Source organism: Python bivittatus, unplaced genomic scaffold, assembly GCF_059951505.1.
Source record: "Python bivittatus isolate LINGU-HERP-01145 unplaced genomic scaffold, Pbiv_v1 ctg000800_np1212, whole genome shotgun sequence".
Taxonomy (NCBI): Eukaryota; Metazoa; Chordata; class Lepidosauria; order Squamata; family Pythonidae; genus Python; species Python bivittatus.
The window spans coordinates 456,616-478,634 of NW_028277105.1; the positions used below are offsets into that span (position 1 = coordinate 456,616).

Below are 22,019 nucleotides of genomic sequence, written 5' to 3' on the forward strand. Positions count from 1 at the left end.
TCTTCAAAGTAGTTTGACATGAATTCACCATCATGTGATCCCTGCTAAGAAAGGGAGCTGAACAAGTACCAAGGTCGCTTTTGCTTCATACATATAAACCCTTTTTGCAAGCCTTCAGGAATTTTGTCTGGGCTTGGAAGTTAAGCAAGGTTGGGTGGTGTGCTGAGAATTTGGAGGGGAGAGTGCCAAAAGATCCACGGATGGTAGACTATCTAGGAAACTGGGAAAGCAAGGAAAGAGAGCACCCAATCATCGGAGAAGATAACGGCAAACTCCTGTACTGTTGCCACAATAACTACCTGACTGCCATGTTTGAACCCAGAAATTGTGCTTCCCTCAAATATGGTTAGTCAAATGATGGTTTAGTGCCATCTGCAAATCCAACTAATCTCTCCTCAAAGTTCTTGCTACTGCTTTACTGCCATTTTAATTCCTTATTGGAAAGTCTGTTTCCAAATGCTCAAGGTTGATTCTGGTCTTTATATCTGAAAATGAAGCTTGCTTGCTTCCGGGGCATCTGCAGAGCGTGGCTGTGCTCCTCCTGGTTTCTTGATGTGCAGCCATCCGGAGTTCCTCTGGATTTGGGCAGCTGCTGGAGGCCTGGAGTTTGGAAAAGGGGTTCCTGGAGAGGATGTGACGGGAGCTGTAAACTACCCTAAAGATATTATATAATGTGAGGAAATGGCTAGGGAAGTCAGGGTCTGGTACCCCACACTGTCAAAAGGAAGTAAGGGGCAAGAGAACAGATCAGGGACCAAATGTTGATTTCTCATGAACCTGATGTCTCCTGACGCTAACGCAGAGCCTCTAGGAATGCTCTGGGATCAAACTGTCATCCGGCGTAAAACCCCTGCGGCTATTTTTTGTTACTTCTCAGTTGTTTCATGACGCCTTTCAGAAACACACTGATACCACCGTAACCCCAGATTGTCCACTTCAGCTCTAGAGGAAAAGCCACCGGATTCTCAAATGGTTTTTCTACCCGGTACCTGGTAGAGGGAAACGACGTTCATTATCCTGCCAACAGAAGCACCATTCTAAAACATCAGATTGTGTTTGAGGATTGACTAGCTCATTAAATACGGGCTGGGAACCGTGGCAACCCAGTGGATCCGTAGCTGGCTCAAAACTGCACTCATCCACCCTCCTCAAGCTAAGTGAGGGATCAGCACTGTGATCTACCCCAAAATGGGCATGAAGAGAGGCAAATCAGGGTTAGTGCTATTTCTACTTTGTTCTGTGCTGAAGGGTTGAGTTTTGTACAGCACATTTTAAAAAGGAACTTGGAAGAGGCTCAGAGAAAGGCAACCAAGTTGGCTGGAAACTCAGTCCTTTGAAGATGGACTGAATATTTAGTCTTGAACAGAGAAGACTCACAGGGGATGTTGATTGTGGAACCAACTACTAGGTTGTTCATGACTCTGAAGGGAGCCTCCTGTTTTGCTTCATCATATTTGAGCAAACTGTCTCTCCAATAGGATGTTGTGAAGCAGTGAGGGGCTGCTTCACAATGGACACAGAAGCAGTCGGACTGCAGTGTCTATAGACAGTTGTGAGAAGGGGGAAGGGCTGGCTGACTAGCCTGATTAGCCTAGAACTATCATAGATGGGCTTCTGAAGTCCAGATGACCACTAGGTGCCACCAGAGAAGTGCAGAAAGCTAATTTTTGCTGCCCCCTCCTGGTCGTCTGGAGCTTTTCAGCCAGGTTCTCTGAATCACTTCACTGAGATAAAATAGCATTGTGGGTTATCCTGAGGCCAAAGCAATATACGTGACCCAACCCCCTGTTAATTGTCCTTAGGAGAAATTATAAGGTGGGCTTTATCATCCATGTAGAAGGAGGGCAGGAGAACTTCTCCAGAGAATGAGGCTCCAGAGTATACGTGGAGCAGGGCACTGGTGTTAGTGTCACAGAAGGCCACCCGTCTCCCTTCACAGTTCAGAGACACTCGGATCCTCTTGGGTTCGTCCTTCAGGACCAGAGGGGGATACACAGGGGGGTCTGAGGCACAGTAACCCCCTCCCCAGTTCCCAATGCACCAGATGCCAGCCTCTGGGCCACATTCAACCTCCTCCTTTCTCCTCACTGATCTTTTAGCCACCCCAGACACCAGGCTTCCTCCCTTCCCACGCTGACATCCCAGACATGTCTCCCAGTTGCAAAGCCCTCCCGTCCCAGGACGGAGAAACAGGGGTCGAATTGCTCAGGGGTCCTGGGCAAGCACTGGGCCTCCTCTCCCACTTTCACACTTCGGCAGTCTTCGGATAGGACGAGCCAAGGGTTCGCTGTGTCGGGATCCAGAGTTACATTTTCTTTGGGGTGAGGGAAAAGAAAAAGAAAGGAAGAGAGGCAGGTGAGGGAATGCTTGAGGTTGGCACTCTAGGGCAGTGTTGCCCAGCCTGGCACCTCTCTTGGTGTTCTGGGACTAGAGTTACCAGAATTCCAAGCAAACATGGCCTGTTCTGGGACTTCTTCAAATAGGTCTGGATACTGTCAGGTCAGGGAAGGCTGGTCTACAAGAAATCCTTCCTTTTCCGAAGAAAGGGACTTATTTTGGGAACGGAGACCCTTCCCCAACTTCAAAATCTCCTCACTTTTATGTAATATCTTTACACATTGGACTTTGCCTCCATTATCTAGTTATCATCCTCATGAACAGTGTTATTAGTCAGTGGCTGCCTTCCTACATCACACTAAATAATAGTGGTTGAACAAGCCACAGGTGGCTGGACTCATACAGCCCCTTTAGCCGAAACCAACCAAACCATATTGCAGCTCAGCCTGCACGAATCCAGCTGTGGTTAGTATCTCTCACACTGCAGGTCAGGGCATGAAAGCTGGCAGAGAGCAGCTCATCTAAGACCATCCAATACACAGGTCACTGAGATGACTTTTCTTGGTTTTCAGCTTAGTCTCTTAGCCAATGTTCCAGCAGAGAGCACGTCTGAAACCTCAGGAAAAGCTGGAGCATCCAGACCAGGACAGGAAAACACCCTTTTTGTAGCCATGATCCAAATTTCAGTTATATTCACAATTCAAGAGCCAAGACAAAAAGGCTAACCTATATATTTATATGCTATAACTCTTTTTGGAAAGAGGGAGGAGAAGGAGGATTTGGGCTTCCTAGATTAGTCCACTCAGGGGCAGAAAACCTTCTGTGGCTGAATATCCTGCTTGGATTTTGGCACAGAGCTTTTTTAGCCAGCCCTCAGAGGAGAGAGAGGAGATGCCAAGCGCCCTGCGATCATATGATTGCCATTTTCAATCTTTCCTGCCGGCTTCCCCCCAAAATCAGTGGGAAAGCTGGCAGGGAAGGTCACAAGCCACTGCCTGCTTGCCTGCCAAGAGGATGCCCTCTCGTCTCTGGGGGCTGGCTGAAATCCTGCTCAAAGGCCCGCTCAGAGCTGGAGCAACTAAGCACACCCAGACTATGCTCAAATCCCACAACTCTTGACTGCCATTGTTAGGTCTTCCTCTGCCGGATGGTCGTCGGGGCGTTAAGGGGGCATCAGACGCCTAAGAGAGGAAGGGTTATGATTTCACCCAGCAGTTCTCCTTTCTCTCTGCGGCGTCCTTTAAATGGCAGCACCAGTTTGATTTCGGCCTGTCTCAGGTGTTTGGTCCAGCCAGTTTCGCTCCAGGTTTTGCTCCGTTCCGTCCCAGGAATGTTTGCTTCTCCCCAGTTTTTTTTTTTAAAACATAGTTCCCTTTAACAAGCTGGCTGGAACTGATCGGGGTTCCGTCCGATCTCCCTAGTTTGTTTTTTAAAAACATTTCTAAGAAGCCATGAATGTCTGCTTCTCCCCCGTTGTTGTTTTTTTTTTAAACATTCTCCTTTAAGAAGCCCTCCAATCTGAGCGTAAAAGGAACAATGATTCATCTCAGTTTCCCGCGTTGACACGCCCCAAAGGCGATCATCTGATATCCGGGAAAAGCGAAACTCCCTTTCTGACTCTCGGCGGAGGAGGCGGCGATGGAGGCTGGAGGGCCCGTGCAGGATCTGCTCAAAGAAGCCACCTGCCCCATTTGCCTGGAGTACTTCCGGGACCCCGTGCTCATCCCCGAGTGCGGCCACAATTTCTGCCGCAGCTGCCTGACCCGCAGCTGGGGGGAATCAATGTCGGAGGCTCCCTGCCCCCTGTGCAGACGGACCTTCGAACCCCCGAATATCCATGAGAACAGGCAGCTGGTGCGTGTGGTGGAGATCGCCCAGCGCTGCGACCCTCGGGGCGAGGAAGGAGGGAGCTTCTGCAGGACGCACCAGCAGCCCCTCAAGCTCTTCTGTCAGCACCACAAGACCCTCATCTGCTGGATCTGTGGCCGATCCCGAGAGCACAGGGACCACCAGGTGATTCCTCTGGAAGAGGCTTTGCAGGAGTATCAGGTAGGAGTCAGCCTTGACGGCAAGGAGGAATCACTGTGGAGACCTGGAGCTGCAAGAACATGGATTGATTTCATTGATTGATTGATTGATTATGTGCCATCAAGTTGTTGTCGACTCTTAGCGACCAGGGAGATAGATTTTCTCCATGCCGATCTGTCCCTGACCTGGTCTTTCCGGTGCCCCCATCACCACTATAAGTCCCCCTTGCTGCTGGTCCTCCTCTTCTCCTTCTTTCCTCCTCTCCCAGCATCAGAGTCTTCTCCGGAGAGCGAGGTCTACGTGGCCATCCCTAAAAGTGTGGTGGCTCTTTCGGATGGGGGCGGGAGCAGAGAGAGTGTGTTGCCCTCCCCAGGATTTTGTTCTGAGCACAGCCCTGGATTAGCCCTTGAGCAAAATAACCCTGGTGAAGGCACCAAAAGAAGGGGGCACCACAGAATTCCCCCCCCCCGTCTATCATGCCCTGAACTCTCTCCCCACCACCCTGGGCTCTAATTTTCAGTAAGTTTTTGTTTCTGCATTTTTTCCTTTATACCAATTTTAAGGAAAAATGGGTTTACAAGTGTTTTCTATTGCCCTAGTTACAAGTGAGTAATTTGCTTACATTGCTCATGGCTATTTAGTATTAAATAAATAAATACATTTTAAAAGTTTAATATAGTTTTGTGGTCCGGCCTGGAAGATGGTTTGGAGGAAACCTGAATATTTAATCTCTTCTTTCACCTCCAGCAGTTTTTGGGTCTTAATGTTTTGTCAGTGAAGCAAAGGAAGGGCCCAGGGGCCCCTTGTTGGGCTGTGCTCAGGGCACCAGTGGCCCTTAATCCGGCTCTGCTTTGGCACCAGAAGGCTGGGATCTCATCCCCAAAGATCAGCATTGTCAAAGCTGAGTCGAGGGTGCAGCTCTGAATCTTCCCATCTTCCTGAATTCCTCTCTCTGGGTGGCAGGGAGGCATTTTTAAAATGAACTTCAAGGTCTGCACACCTCCCCTCTAAAGCACCGCCTCCATGTTATTTCCTGGGAGGTCTAAGGACCTAAATGGATCAACTTCCTTCACCTCCCATCACCAGTTCCCCTCAAAGAGCAATTCTGTATTCCAGATACTCTGGAGATTTCTTGAATCTGCAATGGACTAAAATAGACATTTCATCATGTACAAACCAACATTTCTAGCTTATTTTATGTTATTTTATTTTCACTTGTAACTTCTGACATACTCAGCCAAGTCTGCTGATTATATGACATCAGTATCAAAGGGCACTTCTGAATGTGGTCTTGATCATGCAATCAATCCATCTTATGTAGGGAATGTAATAAGAGTCAGTGAACATGATGCTTCATTCAGACCCTCTCGTTTTTATCCACCACTATTTTATGTTCTTTGCTTTGTTCCAAACTCATTTCAGTTGGGGAAGCAAACTATGACCCTTGGTCAACAATGAGGTCGATGACATGGTCAAAGGCTGTGATGTGCCCAGTGCCTCTTGGCCACTTAGCTTGCTGGGGGCGGGCCCCTTCCCTCCCATAACTTGGGCATGCCCCCATTGCTGTTTGGGCTTCGCCCACAGACCCCTGGCTTCTGCAGGGGCGTCTGCGTCTACATCATCCATGTAAAGGAGGTGGGATAGCCTGGCAGATGTGTTTGATGTTTGATAGCCATGGCCTGACTTGTTCAGTATTGTTGACAGAGAAATCAATGCAATGACAAACAGTAGTGGTGATAGTGAGTCTCCTTGAAAGATTCCTCTCTCGATGTTAACCTCTCCCAGTATCACCATTGACCAGCAACTGTGTCTTCCATTGTGCATTGATCTTTGCACAAAGCTTCTGATGTTTCTAGTGACTCCTGTTATTTCTAGAGATTTGATTATCCAGTTATGTAGCAGGGAATCAAATGACTTCTTGTAATCAATCCAAGCTACATTCAAGTTGGTCTTCCTTCTCTTCCAGTTTTCCAAAATCATCTTGTCAATTAGGAGCTGATCTTTTGTTCCTCTGCTGTTTGGGTGGTTTCCTTTTTGCTCAGATGGAAAGAGCTTGTTTTCAGGTAGGTGCTGTTGGACTGCATCAGCTACCACACCAGTTAGCAATTTGAAAGTTGTTGGCAAGCAGGTAATTAGCCTGTAGTTGCCTGGTGCCGCCACTTTTGCTGGATCTTTCATTATCAGGAAGGTTTTGCCAGATGTTCACCAGTCTTCAGTTTCACCTCCTTGCAGTATGCTGTTAAACTGCTTGGCAATGAGTGGGTGCAGAGAGTCAGATGTTTCAACCAAAAACCATGCAGTTCATCTTCACCTGCTGCTGACCAATTCTTGATCTTCCTTGGCCTTTTCTCCACCATTTCTGCTGTTATTACAAGTTCTTTCATTTCAGCTTCTTTTTTATTCTTATCTACCTCCTTTACCCAAGCTGCATTCTTGTTGTATTTCTTTGGGTTGTCCCATAGCTGTGCCCAGAATTGCACTGTTTCTTCTTTGTCAGGTGCTGACTGGTTCATTGCGGTCTCTCCATTGATGGATGGGTAGAAACGTTTCTGATTCGACTGAAACTGGAGATTTGGCTGTGGTGTGCTTCGTATCTGCTGATCTTTTTGGCCATGGCTGCTATTTGGTGCTTTATTATTTCCAGTGCTTCCTTGAACGTCCTTGTTTCTAGGTGATATTTCTTGATCAGGTATTCTTTGGTCTTTTTGTTCTTCAACTTCTTTTCTTTCATCTGTTCTAGCTTGCTTGCATCTGATCTTAGCGTGCTGATCTTATTTTCCAACCTGATCTTCCATTTTGGTGGTACACTGTTTGGCTTTTTCTCTGGTTTGTTGATTTTGCATCCAAGGTATTCAGTTATAACTGCAGCCATGCTGTACATCAATTGGTTTGTTTCTTGCAGTGAGCTAGTGCTCATATTTGATATTACAGCATTGGCATCATTTAATACGTGTGCTAGCTTTTTCTTTGTAATAAGCTTCAATGCAGGCAACCTTATTCTGTTGTTTTTGTGCTGTTCTAGATCCTCAGTTATTCTTTGTTTCAATTCCTCTTGTTTTTTAGTTAGAGGGCTTTGTTCTTGCTGAGGAGAAGGCTCTACTGTCTGAGGTACTTTTGGCAAGACTTCGATTTTTTTGCCCTGGGTAGACCTTTGCAGTTCTTCCAATTCTACTTCTGTGAATACTTTATTTCATGTTAGATAAATTGTCCATCAAATCAAAAAATATCTTAGGTAATTTACCCTGATTCTTTTTAACTTCCTTCTCTGATGTTCTACCCAATTGTGGGAATACCACTCCATTTCAATCTCCCATCAAGCACCAATTTTCATAAGAAAAATTTATCCGTTCTTCCATGAGACATTTATAAAAATTTCCTTTATCTTCATTTGGAGCATAAAGTCCCAAAATTAAAGTTTTGACACACTGTAATTCCACTTCTACTCCAATAAATCTACCATGTTCATCAACCAATACTAATTTTGGTTTTAATTGTGGGTTAACATATAACACAGCTCCATTAACTTTTTTTGGACCTGCCAAAATAGATTCTTCTCCCCAAATTCTTGCAAATCAAATATTTTATGTCCTTTTTTCTAATATGAGACTCTTATAGACAAATTACATCTTGTTTAATTTTTTTTAAATGATGGAACACTTCTCTTCTCTTCTGTGGAGCATTTGCTCCATTCGCATTCCACGTTAGCCATTTATAATCCATAATTAAGCCAGTAATTTAGAAACGTCTATACCTGTGGCACCCAGCTCAGAGTCCTCTTTTTCATCTTCCTCCTGGTGTGTTTGGCTTTTGAAATTGTCTTCTCATCCTCCTCCATTTGAATCTCCACCCAATCTCCTTTGAATTTTTCCAGAAATCCTTTGGCTTTATGAACAGAATTCAGTCAAAATCTTTTCTGTTGGAAAGTAAAAATCAGTCCCTCCAGTTTATCCCAACGGGACCAAATCTTACTCTCTTTCAGTATCTCCGTAAAAAAAAGTAATCCTTTCTCTTATGTAAAATTCTGGTGGGAATTTCTTTTAATATAAATATATCCACATTGTCAGTCTTTGAATCTTGTATTAAAATGCAAAACCATTTGTATTAAAATGCAAAGCCGTTGCAAAACTTGATCTCTGGTCCTTTTCTTTGCAAAATGTACTAGCACATCCCTTGAAACATGTCTTATTGCTGCAAAAGGTGAATTTACCCAGTACACCTTATCAATTTCATCTTCAGTACTTTCCTCCTCCCAGTTTAAGAATTCTGCCAACCCTTCTTCTAATATCTTCGCCCAGATTTTCCAGAATAGCTCTGAATCTCAAACAATATTCCTATTCTCTTAATTCCAACAAAGCCATCTTATCCAAAGCTTTCTCCAACTCAAGATCTCTGGTTTCTGCTGTGGTCTCCAATTTCATTCTTTCAGTAACCTGCTTCATTTCACCAGACATTTCTTTCTTATCTCCATCCATTTGTTTCAATAACTATCCATCTTATCTAATCTTTCTTCCATTTTTCCCCCCAAAGCCATAAATTCAACTGCAAGGGACTGAGCCAGTTTAGCCCTAGTTCATCAAAGATTGGTTTAAGTAAGCTTAAAGGGACCATTTTCTCTTCTAACGTTTGCTCTGAGGAACCGCGTCTCATTTCCTCGGCTGCCTTTCTTGTAGGCGGCAAGAAAAAGCAGGCAACAGGATATATTATATATAAGTGAAAGTAACCAAACAATTCACACCCTCTGGTGTCTTTCAAGCTGCCATTGCAGGCGCACGCTAACAGAAGATACACATGAGGCTCAAGTTACAATCTTCTGTTTTAAAAATCCAGTCTGTTGACAAGCATAGCACAGGAAAACAAACAACTGTCCCATAGAAAAATCAAGTCTAGTTACTATGGATGGAGCTTTGTGAAAAATTAAACTTCTACCAAATAAATCTTTTCCTTTCACCATAAATAATGTTTAACTCATTTTTACCTTCTCCTTATCATCCAGCGTTTTGCGAATTCTTCAAATTACATTAAAGCTCTAATTCTTTTACGCTACCGTCCCAAAAATAATAAAAACACCAACACCTTATGTGTTGTGAAGGAAGGTCTCTCTTACGTTGAAAAATAGTTACAATCCAAAGTGATTTAGACATGAGGTCTGGATGGTTCTAGTGTCTGTATTAAGGCTGCACCACAGCTGTGAACAAAGTTAGATCCCTCACCTCCCGGCCGCTCGACTCACAAGCTGTTCACAGAAGCTTCCATCCCTGCGATTTGCTTTCAAGGAACAGCCGTCCAGAGACCAAGTGGGTTGATTTCTTGCTTCCTCCTTAATCTGGAGGAAGTTGGACGGCCAGCGCTTGCTGCCAGTCATCAATCCTGCAGCAATGCTGTCTCCACTATTTTGAAGACGTCTAAGTCGCCGTTATTCCCCAGCGGAAGTCGACCTTCAACTTTCCTCTTGATCAAGAAACACTCCCCAGGGGTGTCAATGAAACTTCGGGCCTTTCTCCTGGGGTCCTTCACCCTCTCCTGCCCAAACCATAATTTTGCAACACTGTCTAGCAACACTGCCATTTTGCACTTGTGAAAACGCCTTGCTTGATTTTATTATGAGAGTGTTTAATTTTTCAAACATTCAAGGCACAATTTTTTGATTGCGCCATTTAAAAAGGAGCCTTCCCCCTTGATATTTGGGATCTAAGAAAGAAAACACTTACCCGGAGCTCCTCTGCCAGAAGTTCCTAAGTGGAAAATTGAAGCATCTGAGAAACAATTTGGATGTAAATTTCATGGAAATGCATTTGTTTTCCTTCTCTATTTTCCATGCTGTATGGAATTAATTGCATTGGATTTTTAAAACCTATTTGTTTGATAAGAAAAGATTGTCAAGTGGGGGGGGGTTGGAAGGGGAGAGATATCCCTAAAAGAAGCATCAGATCTTCTAACTAGGTTTTTGCCCTCACATGTACAGTAATTCTTTACAGAAAACCTCAAAAAGAAAAGAAACTCAGGAAATATATTTTCTCTTCAGATCAAGGTTGGGGATTGCCTGAAGGCTCAGAAGGAGGAGAAAGAAAAAATGGTTACATACAAAACAAAACGAGAAAAACAAGCGCAGGAGATGCTTGTAAGTATTGATCCAGCAGTGATGAGCTTCTGAGCTAACGGGCCGTGGTCTGCTTGTAAGTAATGCTTTTCCTAAGAAGTGAACCCATCCTGAATCTGTTTCAGAAGATGAAAGAAAGTTTATTTCAGTGGGATCTCCCATGGATTATTTATCAGAATTGGCTGAATGAGTCACAGTTTGGTTAAGTGCACATATCACTTAAGCCATGGTTTATAAAACAGTGGTCCAGTTTGCATGATAAATTAATGCAAACCATATTTCATCTGACAGAAAAAGTGTGAACCCAAACTTTCTTTCCATCTACTTTTTGGAATAACCTGATCTCCCACAGAAAATGTTTGCAAAGGATCACTTCACAATGGAGCCTTTTTTTCCTGGTTTTTAGAAACCTTTCCCCCTGCTCTTGTTGATGTCAAAATGGTTGAAAAGTGAAAAGGTTTGTTTTTCCCCAGGAAATTCTCCCATCTCAATTCTAGACTCTTCAGTGAATCTGTTAATTATCATAATAGTTATGACCTTTGCCTTTTCTATCTTCTTGTTCTAGGATAAAATCCAAAAAGGAGAAGAAAACATAGTGGCTGAGTTCGAAAAACTACAACGCTGGTTAGAAAAACAGGAGAATCTTCTCCTGGACAGAATGAAACAGATGGAGGAGGAGATTGTGGCACAAAGGGGCGAGTGTCTGGCCAAACACATGGAGGAACTTTCCTCTCTTGAGGATCTCATCCAGGAGATGGAGGAGAAGCAGCAGCAGCCAGCAAACAAATTCTTACAGGTAAGGCATGAAGCTGAGATGATGGAGTGGAGTGGACTGCTCTAGACCCACCACAGGAATGCTCTTTTGAGTTTTTCCATGGGAAGGAAATTGGAAAATATGAAGACTAATGGCTAATATGCCAGGAGACGTACTTCAGAAAAACCAGGACATGCAGAAGCAATGGAATTCAAAGTAGTGGTCACTATCTCTAGGCCTTTAATGGTCTTAAGAACGTCTGCTTAGGCTAATTTTTCTAAGACAAGAAAGTAAAAATAAATAATACGTCTCTAAAAGAGGTGAATGACTGAGGAAAAAAGACAAATGGGATGGGTTTTTTTAAATAATGGAGGTACTTTTTGCATGTCTCTTTGTGTGTGGTTGCCCAGAGGATTCACTCATTTATTTTGTGAATCTAGGAATTTAATTCTCTGCACAGGGAATGGCTCCTTTCAGTTTTTGTCTGTTTTTCTCTAGGACATTGGAAGCGTCTTGAAGAAGTAAGTGAATCCACCCTCTTTCTGCTTTATGACCCCAGAGATCGGCAGCTCCTCCTGTTATGTCCCATTTTGGAAAGCTCTGTTTGTCTTTAGTAGTAGTTCATCTTCAATATAACCTATTTCAGGACTTTGTAGATATTTCCTCAGACAACCTCAACACAATATAACTAGCAATATTTTATATGATTAATTATTATTAATTATAAGAAACAACATTTGATATTAAAATATTATATTGGTCCCCAGGATTTCTTACTAATTTCTTTATCAAAATCATTTTCATTTTTCTATCTATCACATTTTCAGTGACAAAACATTTTCTATAAGGAAGTATTTTGCACTTCCTTTTATTTTAGAAATCATATTTTTAATGCTTTCTGTACTTCAGTTGTCCAGCATTGAACGGTGTGCATCTCCTTAGAATCCTGAAGTTGGAAAGGGCCATGGAGGCCATGAGATCCAATCCTTGATCTTTTGCAGGAGTCCAAAGTAAACCTTCCACAGCAGGGGGCTGTCCCGCCTCTGCCTGAACCCATCTTACAAAGGGGATCCCACCTCTCTGGGTATCTCAGCAGATCAACCATGATCTGTCTCAGTGCAGCACTGAGCACTGGGGAGAGGTTTATCTGGGTGGACTGACCGCTTTGCTTTGCAGACAGGAGCTTCTCCATTTGCAACAGAAGTGAAGCAAAGCAGCAAGATCCTCCATGGATTAAGAGCTGGGTCCTGCTTCGCAACATCATACTGTGGAGACAGTTTGCTCAAATCTGATGAAGCGAAGCAGGAGGCTCCCCTTCAGAGACACGAACAAACTAATAGTTGGTTCCACAATCAACATCCCCTGTGAGTCTTCTCTGCTCAAGGCTAAAGATTTACTGTCCGTCCCTCTTCAAAGGACTGAGTTTCCAGCCAACTTGGTTTCCCTTCTCTAAGCCTCTTCCAAAACTCCTTTTAAAATGTGCTGCAGAAAACTCAACCCTTCTGCACAGAACAAAGTGGAAGTAGCACTAAGCCTGATTTGGAAACTTTGCCTCTCTTCATGCATCTTTTTGTGGTAGATCATGCTGCTGGTTTAAATCCATCATCAGTTTGTATTCGGCTGCCCTTGCAACTATTAATTGCATTTGTCTCTATTAAATTTCATTGCATTACTTTTAGTCCATCAAGATTAGTTTGAGTGTTATATCCGTCTTCTACACTATTACCCACCTCACAAATTTAGCCTTTTTCAAATTTGGAGAGATCCAATCCACCCATTTGTCCAAGTGATTCACAAGAATTTTAAAGAGTAGAGGCCCAGGACTGAAACTTGGTGGCCTCCATTAGATCCATCAGTTAGCTTGATGAGGATGGATGAGTGCAGTTTTGGGCCAGCTATGGATCCACGGGGTGGCCCTGGTGCCCAGCCCATATTTAATTAGCTAGTCAATTCTCCAGCACAATCTGATGTTTTAAAAAGCCTCTTATATTGGCAGGATGATAAAGAACATTGTTTCCCTTTGCCAGGCACCAGGCAAAAAAACCATTTGAGAATCCGGTGGCTTTTCCTCTAGAGCTGAAGTGGAGAATCTGGGATTACATCGATATCAGTGTCTTTCTGAAAGGCGTCATGAAACAATTCAGAGGTAACAAAAAAACAGCCGCAGGAGTTTTATACTGGATGACAGTTTGATTCCAGAACAAAAAAGGGAGATTTTTTGTTAGTGTCAGGAGGGATCAAAGAGGAACAGAGTTCAGGGTCAGTGGAAGAAACACCTTCATTTCTCTGTGGAAAGGGCTTTGCGTCTTGGGCACAAGGAGGGAAACAGGAGCTTTCTGATTTCTCTCATTAAAGATTTCGAGCTAAAAAAAGGAACCGCTATCTAGTCAAGGCTGGCTTTCTTTCCCAAATCCACATGCACTGATCACCAGGGAAGCAGAATAGGCCTTATCTTTAGCAGACAATTAGAGTTTGGAGTTGTATTTTGATGAAAAAACACTGAGGACATTATGGCATTTGGCTTTCCGTATTCCTTATTCCCTGATCTGAGGCCAGGGAAAGCAAAGAAGACTCTATCTGTAGGGAGGCCCTGCTGTTGATCCAGTTCCAATGATGAGACGCTGAATCTCTCCCTTTTCTTCCCCAGATAATCTGGAATTTGGACTTCAGCTGCAGAAAGGTAAATATCAGTTTTAAGAATCTCTCTCACTTGCTATTTTGAACTCTGATGCCCATGACGTTAATGGAAATATAACAGAGTAACAAACAGAAAAATATAGGATCGGACACCTTAAAGCTATGAAGGTCCACTAAGTATTCCAGAAAACTGAAGTAAGCCTCAGTGTAGAAATAAATATCTGGACAATGGGGAAAAAATTGGTACTGAAACGAGAATAGAATTCCTCTTGTTTCTGAGCAATAATGAATGCAAGAATCCTTCCAAGAGGGAAGAATCCCAGTGTGGTGGCCCCTATTTTTTAATCTTTGGCAGCCTTTGACTCCATTCCAGCTCCTCCACATTGGTGGGTGTGATCGAGAAGAGGCTGCCATTGGTTGCCCTGAGCATCTTCTTGACTTCCCTCCAATATTATGGCTGAGCTGTGCTGCTTCCTGTCGCCTCAGAGGGGGATACCTTGTCCTAAGACGCTTTGGTGCCAGAAGCAGAGCTGAGCCCTGTTCCTGCCAGCAGCCAGTAAGAAGGCAGAGCCAAACAGGGCTGTCCTGGATATTTTCCTGCTGAAGGTGGACCATCAAAGGGGCTTTCCCTTCTGCCCCACGAGAGCTGCCCTGGGGAGAGCTGGTGGCTTCTGGGAGGTTCTGATGGTCCTCCCTGGAGACCTGGGCAGCCTGCAGATTATGGCTTCCTCAGCACAAAGGAGCCACAATCTGTGTCTATGGGGGTGTGGGGGTGTGCAGGAGTGAGAAGGGTTTATGAGGTTTTAGGCTGCATGTCCTTTGTAAAAAATTCAGAATCAGTACTTTGACCCTTGCAAGGACACAGCACCCCGGGCTATTTATTAAAGCAGCCAGACATGTTTCATTCTCCTGCATTAGCCTGAAACACGGTGTGGCTCCTTTAAGAGTTAGAGTGGATTCCTTGAAGCAGCAGCATCTTTAGTTCTTCATGCTTAGGAGGAAGGGTGGAAAATGTCAGACTGCTTAAACAATTAGTACGGAGGCTGTGACCTCATGTGAGATCAGAAGCACTTCTTCCAAATAAATTTCAAAGGTTGCACAAGATGAATGGATCATGACCCTTAAAAAGGTTGCCCAATTGTTTCTCACCACCAGACCTGAGAAAATGCTCCCTGGATTTATAGGGTTTGGACTTTGCAAAGAGTTTGCTCCTCAATTGCTTTTCTACTTCAACACTACTTTTATCAATCACCTATGCAGTCTGTCAAATTCACTGCCTGACTATAAGTTGGTGAGAGACCAAGTTGTTGGGAGTAGAAGAATCAGGTCCTCTTGGCCAAAGCAAAAGGTGCCCGGTTGCTGTGCAAGATCCTCCCCTTTTGTACATGCATGTCATATCACTTCCCTTCCATCATGTTCCCCAGGGGATCCCCCTGACTCTACCAGTTCAGGATTGAAACACGGGAGCCTCTTGCTCTGGGTGATCCCCTGATTAATGCTCCAGGCGGAGTCCCTGTTCACATCTTGGCCCTGCCAGGAACTCACTGAAGGCAAAGCCAAACTCCCTTCACTCCCAACCCCAAGATGGAAGCTAATGAGACTGAGGGGCAGAATTGCTAGGAGGGTGTGAAGCAGCAGGAAGAGTTGTAAGGAGCAGGCAAACTTAGGTGTTGCTGAAAAAGCGGTGAGTCTTCCAGTCCTGGAGGGGGTGCTTGGAAGCTGAACTCCTTTCAGAAAGGAGGCCTTAGGTTTGATCTATTGGGACTCACGACTCAAAGCAGACCTGCAGCTGAAGCTCTTTTTCTTCTTCCTCCTCTTTCCCCTTACAGCAAATGTCATTCTGGATCCAGACACAGCCCACCCCTGCCTCGCCCTCTTCGAGGATTGTAAAAGTGTCAGAGGAATTATTGAAGATCAATGCCTTCCTGAAAACCCTGAGAGATTTGAAAAATGGCGTTATGTCCTTGGCCATCAGGAGTTCTCAACAGGGAGACATTTCTGGGAGGTCACTATAGGAGTTGAGGGGGGATGGACTGTAGGGGTTGCCAGAAAGTCTGTGAACAGAAAGGATGACATCTCTCCTAGTCCTAAGGAAGGGATCTGGCAGTTTGGAAGATGCAGATGGAAATCCCAGGACAACTTACTAGAATGTCCCAAACTGCCCCTCACTAAGAATCTGAGGAGGATCCGAGTCTCTCTCAACTGTGAAGGGGGACAGGTGACCTTTTTTGATGCCCAGACCGCAGCCCTGCTCTACACGTTCTCAGAAGCTGCTTTGGCTGCAGAGACCCTTCTGCCCTCCTTCTATCTGGAAAATGAGGCCTGCCTGACACTCTGTACCTAAAATTGGGGACATACAAAATCCCTATTTGCCCAGCAGTGATCTCTGAAAGCCTTTAAAGCAAGGGTTCCTGTCAGGCCTAGTCCAAGGAACACCAAGAGACAATGCAAAATCAGTTCAGCTATGTATATTAGCTACAGACTCTAGCAAAAATCTTCCCAGACTGAAACCCTAGCTCCCAAGTCAGCCAGCCAGCCACAACAATGTGAATTCCTCAGGGAGGTGCCAGTCTTATCCTCTTGTAGATCCCACGCTCCTGCGGCAAGCTAAGAAAATGCTTATCTCCCTGAGCCTGGCCTTCATAATTCCATTCCATCACAATTCCTAACTTTTTTGCCCTCACACCTTCCTTTAGTGTTGCATGCCACAGTGAGTTGCTTGCAATTAGGTGGCCTTGTAAATTGAAGCAAATCAATCAATGAGTCAATGAATCAATCAATCTATATCAGGTACAACCGTGCCATCATTTCTGTGGGTTTGATTCTCCGGATGAAAAGGACGAGGTGTGCTGCAGGCGTGTCAGTGTTAAGGATACCTTTTCTTATGGCTTCTGCATTGTGGTTTAAATGTCCATCACAGCTCTGCCTCCCATTTAGGTATCATGTTTGTTCGTTTATTGTTCATTGCAATCAGTGATTACCCAGGTTCCATAACTCAGTATATTCTGTAATCTTTCCCTCCTTTTTTTTCTTTCATTCCCACCCCCCTTTTTTTATTTTCCTTTTTCCTTTTAAATATGCCCATGCCATTCTGTGTTTTATTTTGCTATTTCTTTGTTGTAGTTGATTGGGTCATAATTGTCATTATCCCAACAAACCCTGGGAGGGCTTCAACAAGTATTAGAGTCAATGTAAGCATAGCTTTACAGTCTCGTAGTGTTTTACAAATCCTCGTACTACGTATGTCTCAGTTCTCTATAGCATTCAGATTATTGAATGCAAAATTGATTGTAACTTTATAGGTCTCTCCTGGGTTTTAATTCCTTGCTTTGTAAATTTACCTTAATAAATTAATTTTTACCTTATTTTATTCTACCAAGATGACTTTTTATTTTTATTTCTACTTTAGAGTGACCGGTATTAGTTTTATGCTGGTGTATGACCGAAATAAAATCAAGAAATAAGCAATCAATGACCACTCAACGTAACACAGAGAAATAGGATGATGGTAGACAGACAACACCAAAAATAAAACACAGCACACATTATCAAGCTAGGAGCTGTGAGGACTATAAGTCACCTGGCGGAAGCCTGAATTCAGATCCCATTTTTAATAGAATTGTTGTCAAAATGAAAGCAGTTATCAACTGTACTGTCAGACTGGACAAGAGGGCAACAGCCCTCTTTTTCCCTCTCGCCTTGAGCTTCTTTCGGCCTTCTACTGAGCGAGTGACTATAAAGAAGAAGGCGGGTTCGTGTAGCGGTGAAAGCGCCAGGCGAGAAACCGGGAGACCGGGAGTTCTAGTCCTGCCTTGGGCATGAAGCCAGCTGGGTGACCTTGGGCCAGCCCCTCTCTCTCAGCCCTAGGAAGCAGGCAAGGGAAAACCACTTCCGAAATCTTGCCAAGAAAACTGCAGGGACTGGTCCAGGCAGTCGCCAGGCATCAAGACTGACTGGAAGGCAGAAAAGATTAAAAAAGCGAAAACAAAACTCTAACCCTGTAAGGAAGAGAGTGAAACTTACAGTCTCTGATAAGTTGGTAAGAAGGGGAAGATTCAAAGGACCTTCTTGCTGTTTCTGAGGTTCACCCTCGACTCAGCTCTGACAATGCTGATCTTTGGGGATGAGATCTCAGCCTTCTGGTGCCAAAGCAGAGCCGGATTCAGCCCACCGATGCCCTAAGCACAGCCCAATAAGGTGCCCCTCGGCCCTTCCCTCGCTTCACTGACAAAACATTAAGACTCAAAAACTGCTGGAGATGAAAGAGGAGGTTAAACGTTGAGTTTTCCTCCTGGCTTTGCAGATGGGACGTTTCAAGGTCCCGATCTCTTTCCGTAGCTCACAGAAGGTGGAGATGCAGACACAGCAGAAGTGATGGCCGCAGTTCAGGGTCACGGGGTCTGTCAGATGCCCCTTGTGAATGGGGCACTTGGCTTCTTCCGCCTTCACATTCATGTATGCTGGGGCTGAAGCCATGACAGATGTGGTCAACCCAGTTGTGTTGACAGAAGAAGCTCCTTGCAAGGCCTGGAGGATGAGAGCAAAGTTAGGCGGAGAAAGGACCGCTGGTGATAACATTTTTATCAACCCATCTTTCAGCATTCACCTGCCTTTTAGACTCTACAGGTACCTCGAGTATTTTTCCATCATGGTTCCTCTGTTGTCTTGATTTAGCATTCTTTGTATTTATTAAAGAATGTGCCATCATAGACGAAAAGTTAAAATACAAAACATTCATCATAAAGGCCCACTCACAGCTGAAACTAAACACACCTGGAATATCTTCAAATCCAACAAATTTTGACTGCCATTGTTTCAGCCAGAACTTTGGCACTTTTCCAGAGATTTCATGGTCTGGATCACTGAATAAGCAACACGGTATTGCATGCTGGGACCAGTCCAGAAAAATCTCTGCTTAGGTGCAACGGTCTGTGGGACTGACCTGGGTTGGCAGGAGGAAGAGCCGCAGACTAGACGACCATCATGCAAAAGGTATCTCAGCCCGCAGAAGCACAAGGGGCACGGGGAGGGTCTCAGAAGGGACCACTGGGTCTCTAAAACCATGTTTATCAATTAGCGTGATGCATGAACCTAAGCAGTTATGATTTATTCAACAAATCGGGGTTAAAGAAATCCAGTCAGGGTTTTCCTGTCTTTAGAAATGCTTTGACTGGTTGGTTTATACAGATCAACTGGCCACCTGCATCCTGGGTGAAAGTCTGTGAAACAGGCAAGGCAATTGTCCAATAAGAGGCTCCCTAACACACCTTTGGGTGGGGAACATCCAGCAGGAAGAGTTCCCAGAGGCTGAGCAGAGCGGATTTTTCTTACTCCTGGACCCAGAACAATTCAGGAGGGGAAGAGATTGACCAACACTGTTGCTCCTTGTTCTCAGCACTGAGAGAGCCGTAGACATGAAGGTGCTCGCTGCTTGTTTTTTCATACAACGGAGGTATGGCAGTAGAGAAGTCAAGATATGCAGACCAGCTCTTCATATTTGTCCTCTTCTCATTGATAAGAAGAGGAATAATGTGTCCTTTTCATTTTCTGTGTCTTCCATAAATTGTGCCTTCACTTCAGAAGTTTCCCATCACTTCCAGTCAATCGGGTGTGGAGGCAGTGGGACAGCATAGGCAAACTTCCCTCACAAATTCTTTAGTTCAACGCTTGAAAGACTCAGCTGGAGTTGACTGTGATGCACAAAAGCAGAACCTAGTAAGTTTCTTTTTAATATTCTAATTAAAGTTTATTTATATAAAAACTTTCTCAGATGCTCAGTGATGCCTGACAAGGGCTTCTCTGCAAGAGCCTGCAATGAGAGATGATGAGTCTCAAAGATCCCTGCCCCACTGCCAATGTTTAATTCCTTGGAAGAAGAGCTACACAGATAACGAGAATAGAACACTGTAGTTGAACTGATACATTAGAGGAAAAGAGACTTTCAATAATAGGACACTTCTCAACACAAATTCATGTATTTTATTTGTGATTTTTTACAAGTAGGCCTCTAGTTGTGACAACAACTCCTTCCAAGCCAATTTTCATGTTGGGGAGTATTTCTGTGCAAATTTGCTCTGCATACTTTCAGAGATCATAAATAAGGATTTTTCTAAAGTTTTCTCCATGTATGTCCCCACTTTTATGGAGAGAGCGTCAGGCAGGCATTGATGCAAAGAAGGGAGGGCAGAAGGGTCTCCCCAGCTTCCAAGAATGTGCAGATCCCTTCACAGTTGAGAGAGACTCGGATCCTCTTAGGCTCCTTGCTCAGGGGCATTTCGGGGGATTCTTGGGGGAGGTTGGCCTGGTATTTCCCTTCCCATTTCCCAACCTCCCAGATCCCTTCCTCAGGACAAACTTCGATGTAATCTTTTCTGTTCACTGACTTTCTGGCAACCCCTACATACCATTCCTCCTCCTTTCCTACAGTGACTTCCCAGAAATGTCTCCCTGTTGAAAACCCCTGACAGCCAAGGACATATAGCCAATTTTCAAATCTCTCATGGTTTTTGGGAAGGCACTGATCTTCAACAGCTGCTCTGATGCTTTTACGATCTTCCAAGAGGACGAGGCGAGGATGGGCTGTGTCTGGATCCAGAACTACATTTGCTGTAACGGAGAAGAGGAGGAAGGAGAAGAAAAACAGCTTCAGCTGCAGGTCTGCTTTGAGTCATGACTCCCAATGGATCAAACCTGAGGCCTCCTCTCTGAAAGGAGATCAGCTTCCAAGCACCCCTCCAGGACCGGAAGACTCACTGCTTTTTCACCAACACCTAAGCTTTCCTGAGTCCTTCCGACTCTTCCTGCAGCTTCACACCCTCCCAGCAATTCTTCCCTCAGTCTCATTCGCTTCCATCTTGCAGGTGGGAAGAACGGGGTTGGGAGCGAAGAGAGTTTGGCTTTGACTTCAGTGAGTTCCTGGGAGGGCCAAGATGTGAACAGGGGCTCTGCCTGGACTGTTAATCCAGAGGATCAGACAGAGGTAACAGGGGCACATGATGGAAGGGAAGTGTGATGAAGCCCTGCCCTTTCTGTGCAAGCATCATGATATCACATGCACATACAAAAGGGGAGGGTCTTGCGTATCAACCGGGCACCTTTTGCTTTCATAATTTTCATGGAACACAAGATGGAGGGCAGGGCAGCTCTCGTGGGGGAGCAGGGAAAGCCTCTTCGATGTTCCACCTTCAGCAGCAAAATATCCAGGACAGATTTAGTGTTCGCAATTTGCCAAGTGTGAGAGGGTGTTGCTTGTGGCTTCCTTGGTTTCTTCACGACTGACTTCCAGCATCTTGCTTCGGCAGCAAAGCCAAGGCTTCGTCACGGCCCATCTGGGATGCCCAAAGAATCTCAACCGCAGCATGGATAGTAACGTGGAGACTGGCTTATGGGATCGGGCAGAGGTGAGATCTTGCTCTGGTGAGCTCTGCTGGAATCATGAATGTCGGAGTTAAACAGGAGGGGAGCCCAGAGACCTCACGCTTTGACTCCCTCGGAAGCTGGAATGGCACGGTCATTTCTCTGCCATCCGTGTATCTGACCTGCCTTGTTTTCTGCCGGGTCTCTCTCAGCTGGAGGAGGTGAGGGTCAAGAGAGGTGCCTGCCACCTTTCGCCACCACCTTTCGCAAGAGTGATGGGGGAAGGGTTTTTAGATAGCCTTGGATTTTTCTTGGCTTGCTAACTTTCGCTTGTCACTGGATAGGAACCAGAAAGAGGTTGACTGCAGGTGCTGCTTTCAGTCAGGCCCCTTCTGCTGAGGGGCAGATCAAAGCCCCCCTGCTGAGGAAGGGTTCCCTTTCCAGCTGGCGCCAGGGAGGGGCTGACCAGCAATTCACTCCTAGAAAGCCGCTGCGCCGGCCCTGGTTTTTCTTTCTTTCTTGTCGTAGCAAAGTACCCACCCAAGGGGGTGAATAAGTTACTATCTACCAATGATTCTATACTTTTTTGTTTAAAAAAGGTGTCAAAAGCTGTCTTAAACTTTAAGGCGTGCCTTTGCTTTGCGACTTGAGTCCCGAGTGCGAATCTTGCCCTCTGTGCAGAAACAAAGTCGAATTCTTGCTTCCACCGCCTGGGTGTGATCTTTGGCTACTGGCACCAGGTGAAACGAGCCCCCCGGATTTCCTGTCAAGGGCAGCATCAGTGTGATTGGGGCCTTTCTCAGGGGTTTG

At 44.8% G+C, this 22,019-nt stretch overlaps 2 protein-coding genes and 1 pseudogene across 2 annotated transcripts in view; 1 reads left to right on the forward strand and 2 right to left on the reverse strand.

Moving 5' to 3' along the window:
- Positions 1–1,788: 1,788 nt before the first annotated feature.
- Positions 1,789–2,868, reverse strand: LOC112542969 (E3 ubiquitin-protein ligase TRIM11-like; annotated as a pseudogene).
- Positions 2,869–3,937: 1,069 nt separating this feature from the next.
- LOC103064578 (zinc finger protein RFP-like) lies at positions 3,938–17,223 on the forward strand. The gene is made up of 7 exons (XM_088128685.1): positions 3,938–4,386; positions 10,388–10,483; positions 11,028–11,258; positions 11,715–11,737; positions 13,244–13,362; positions 13,864–13,896; positions 15,683–17,223. Exons 1-7 carry the CDS (start codon positions 3,976–3,978, stop codon positions 16,195–16,197), a joined length of 1,428 nt encoding a protein of 475 aa, XP_087984811.1. The 5' UTR covers positions 3,938–3,975; the 3' UTR covers positions 16,198–17,223.
- Positions 17,224–19,886: 2,663 nt separating this feature from the next.
- The window catches only part of LOC107326744 (zinc finger protein RFP-like), a 163,869-nt gene continuing 161,736 nt past the window's right edge, over positions 19,887–22,019 (reverse strand). The window contains exon 7 of the mRNA XM_088128682.1: positions 19,887–20,459. Within this exon, the coding sequence (XP_087984808.1) occupies positions 19,993–20,459 (467 nt within the window). The 3' untranslated portion in view covers positions 19,887–19,992. The remainder of the gene's footprint in view (positions 20,460–22,019) is intronic.

Bases quoted from the DNA above. Each gene is read 5' to 3' on its own strand.
- LOC103064578 (XM_088128685.1), top strand. From the start codon at position 3,976: ATGGAGGCTGGAGGGCCCGTGCAGGATCTGCTCAAAGAAGCCACCTGC. The intron at 4,387-10,387 runs GTAGGAGTCAGC...TTTTCTCTTCAG, and splicing joins AGGCTTTGCAGGAGTATCAG to ATCAAGGTTGGGGATTGCCT. The intron at 11,738-13,243 runs GTAAGTGAATCC...TCCCTTTGCCAG, and splicing joins ATTGGAAGCGTCTTGAAGAA to GCACCAGGCAAAAAAACCAT.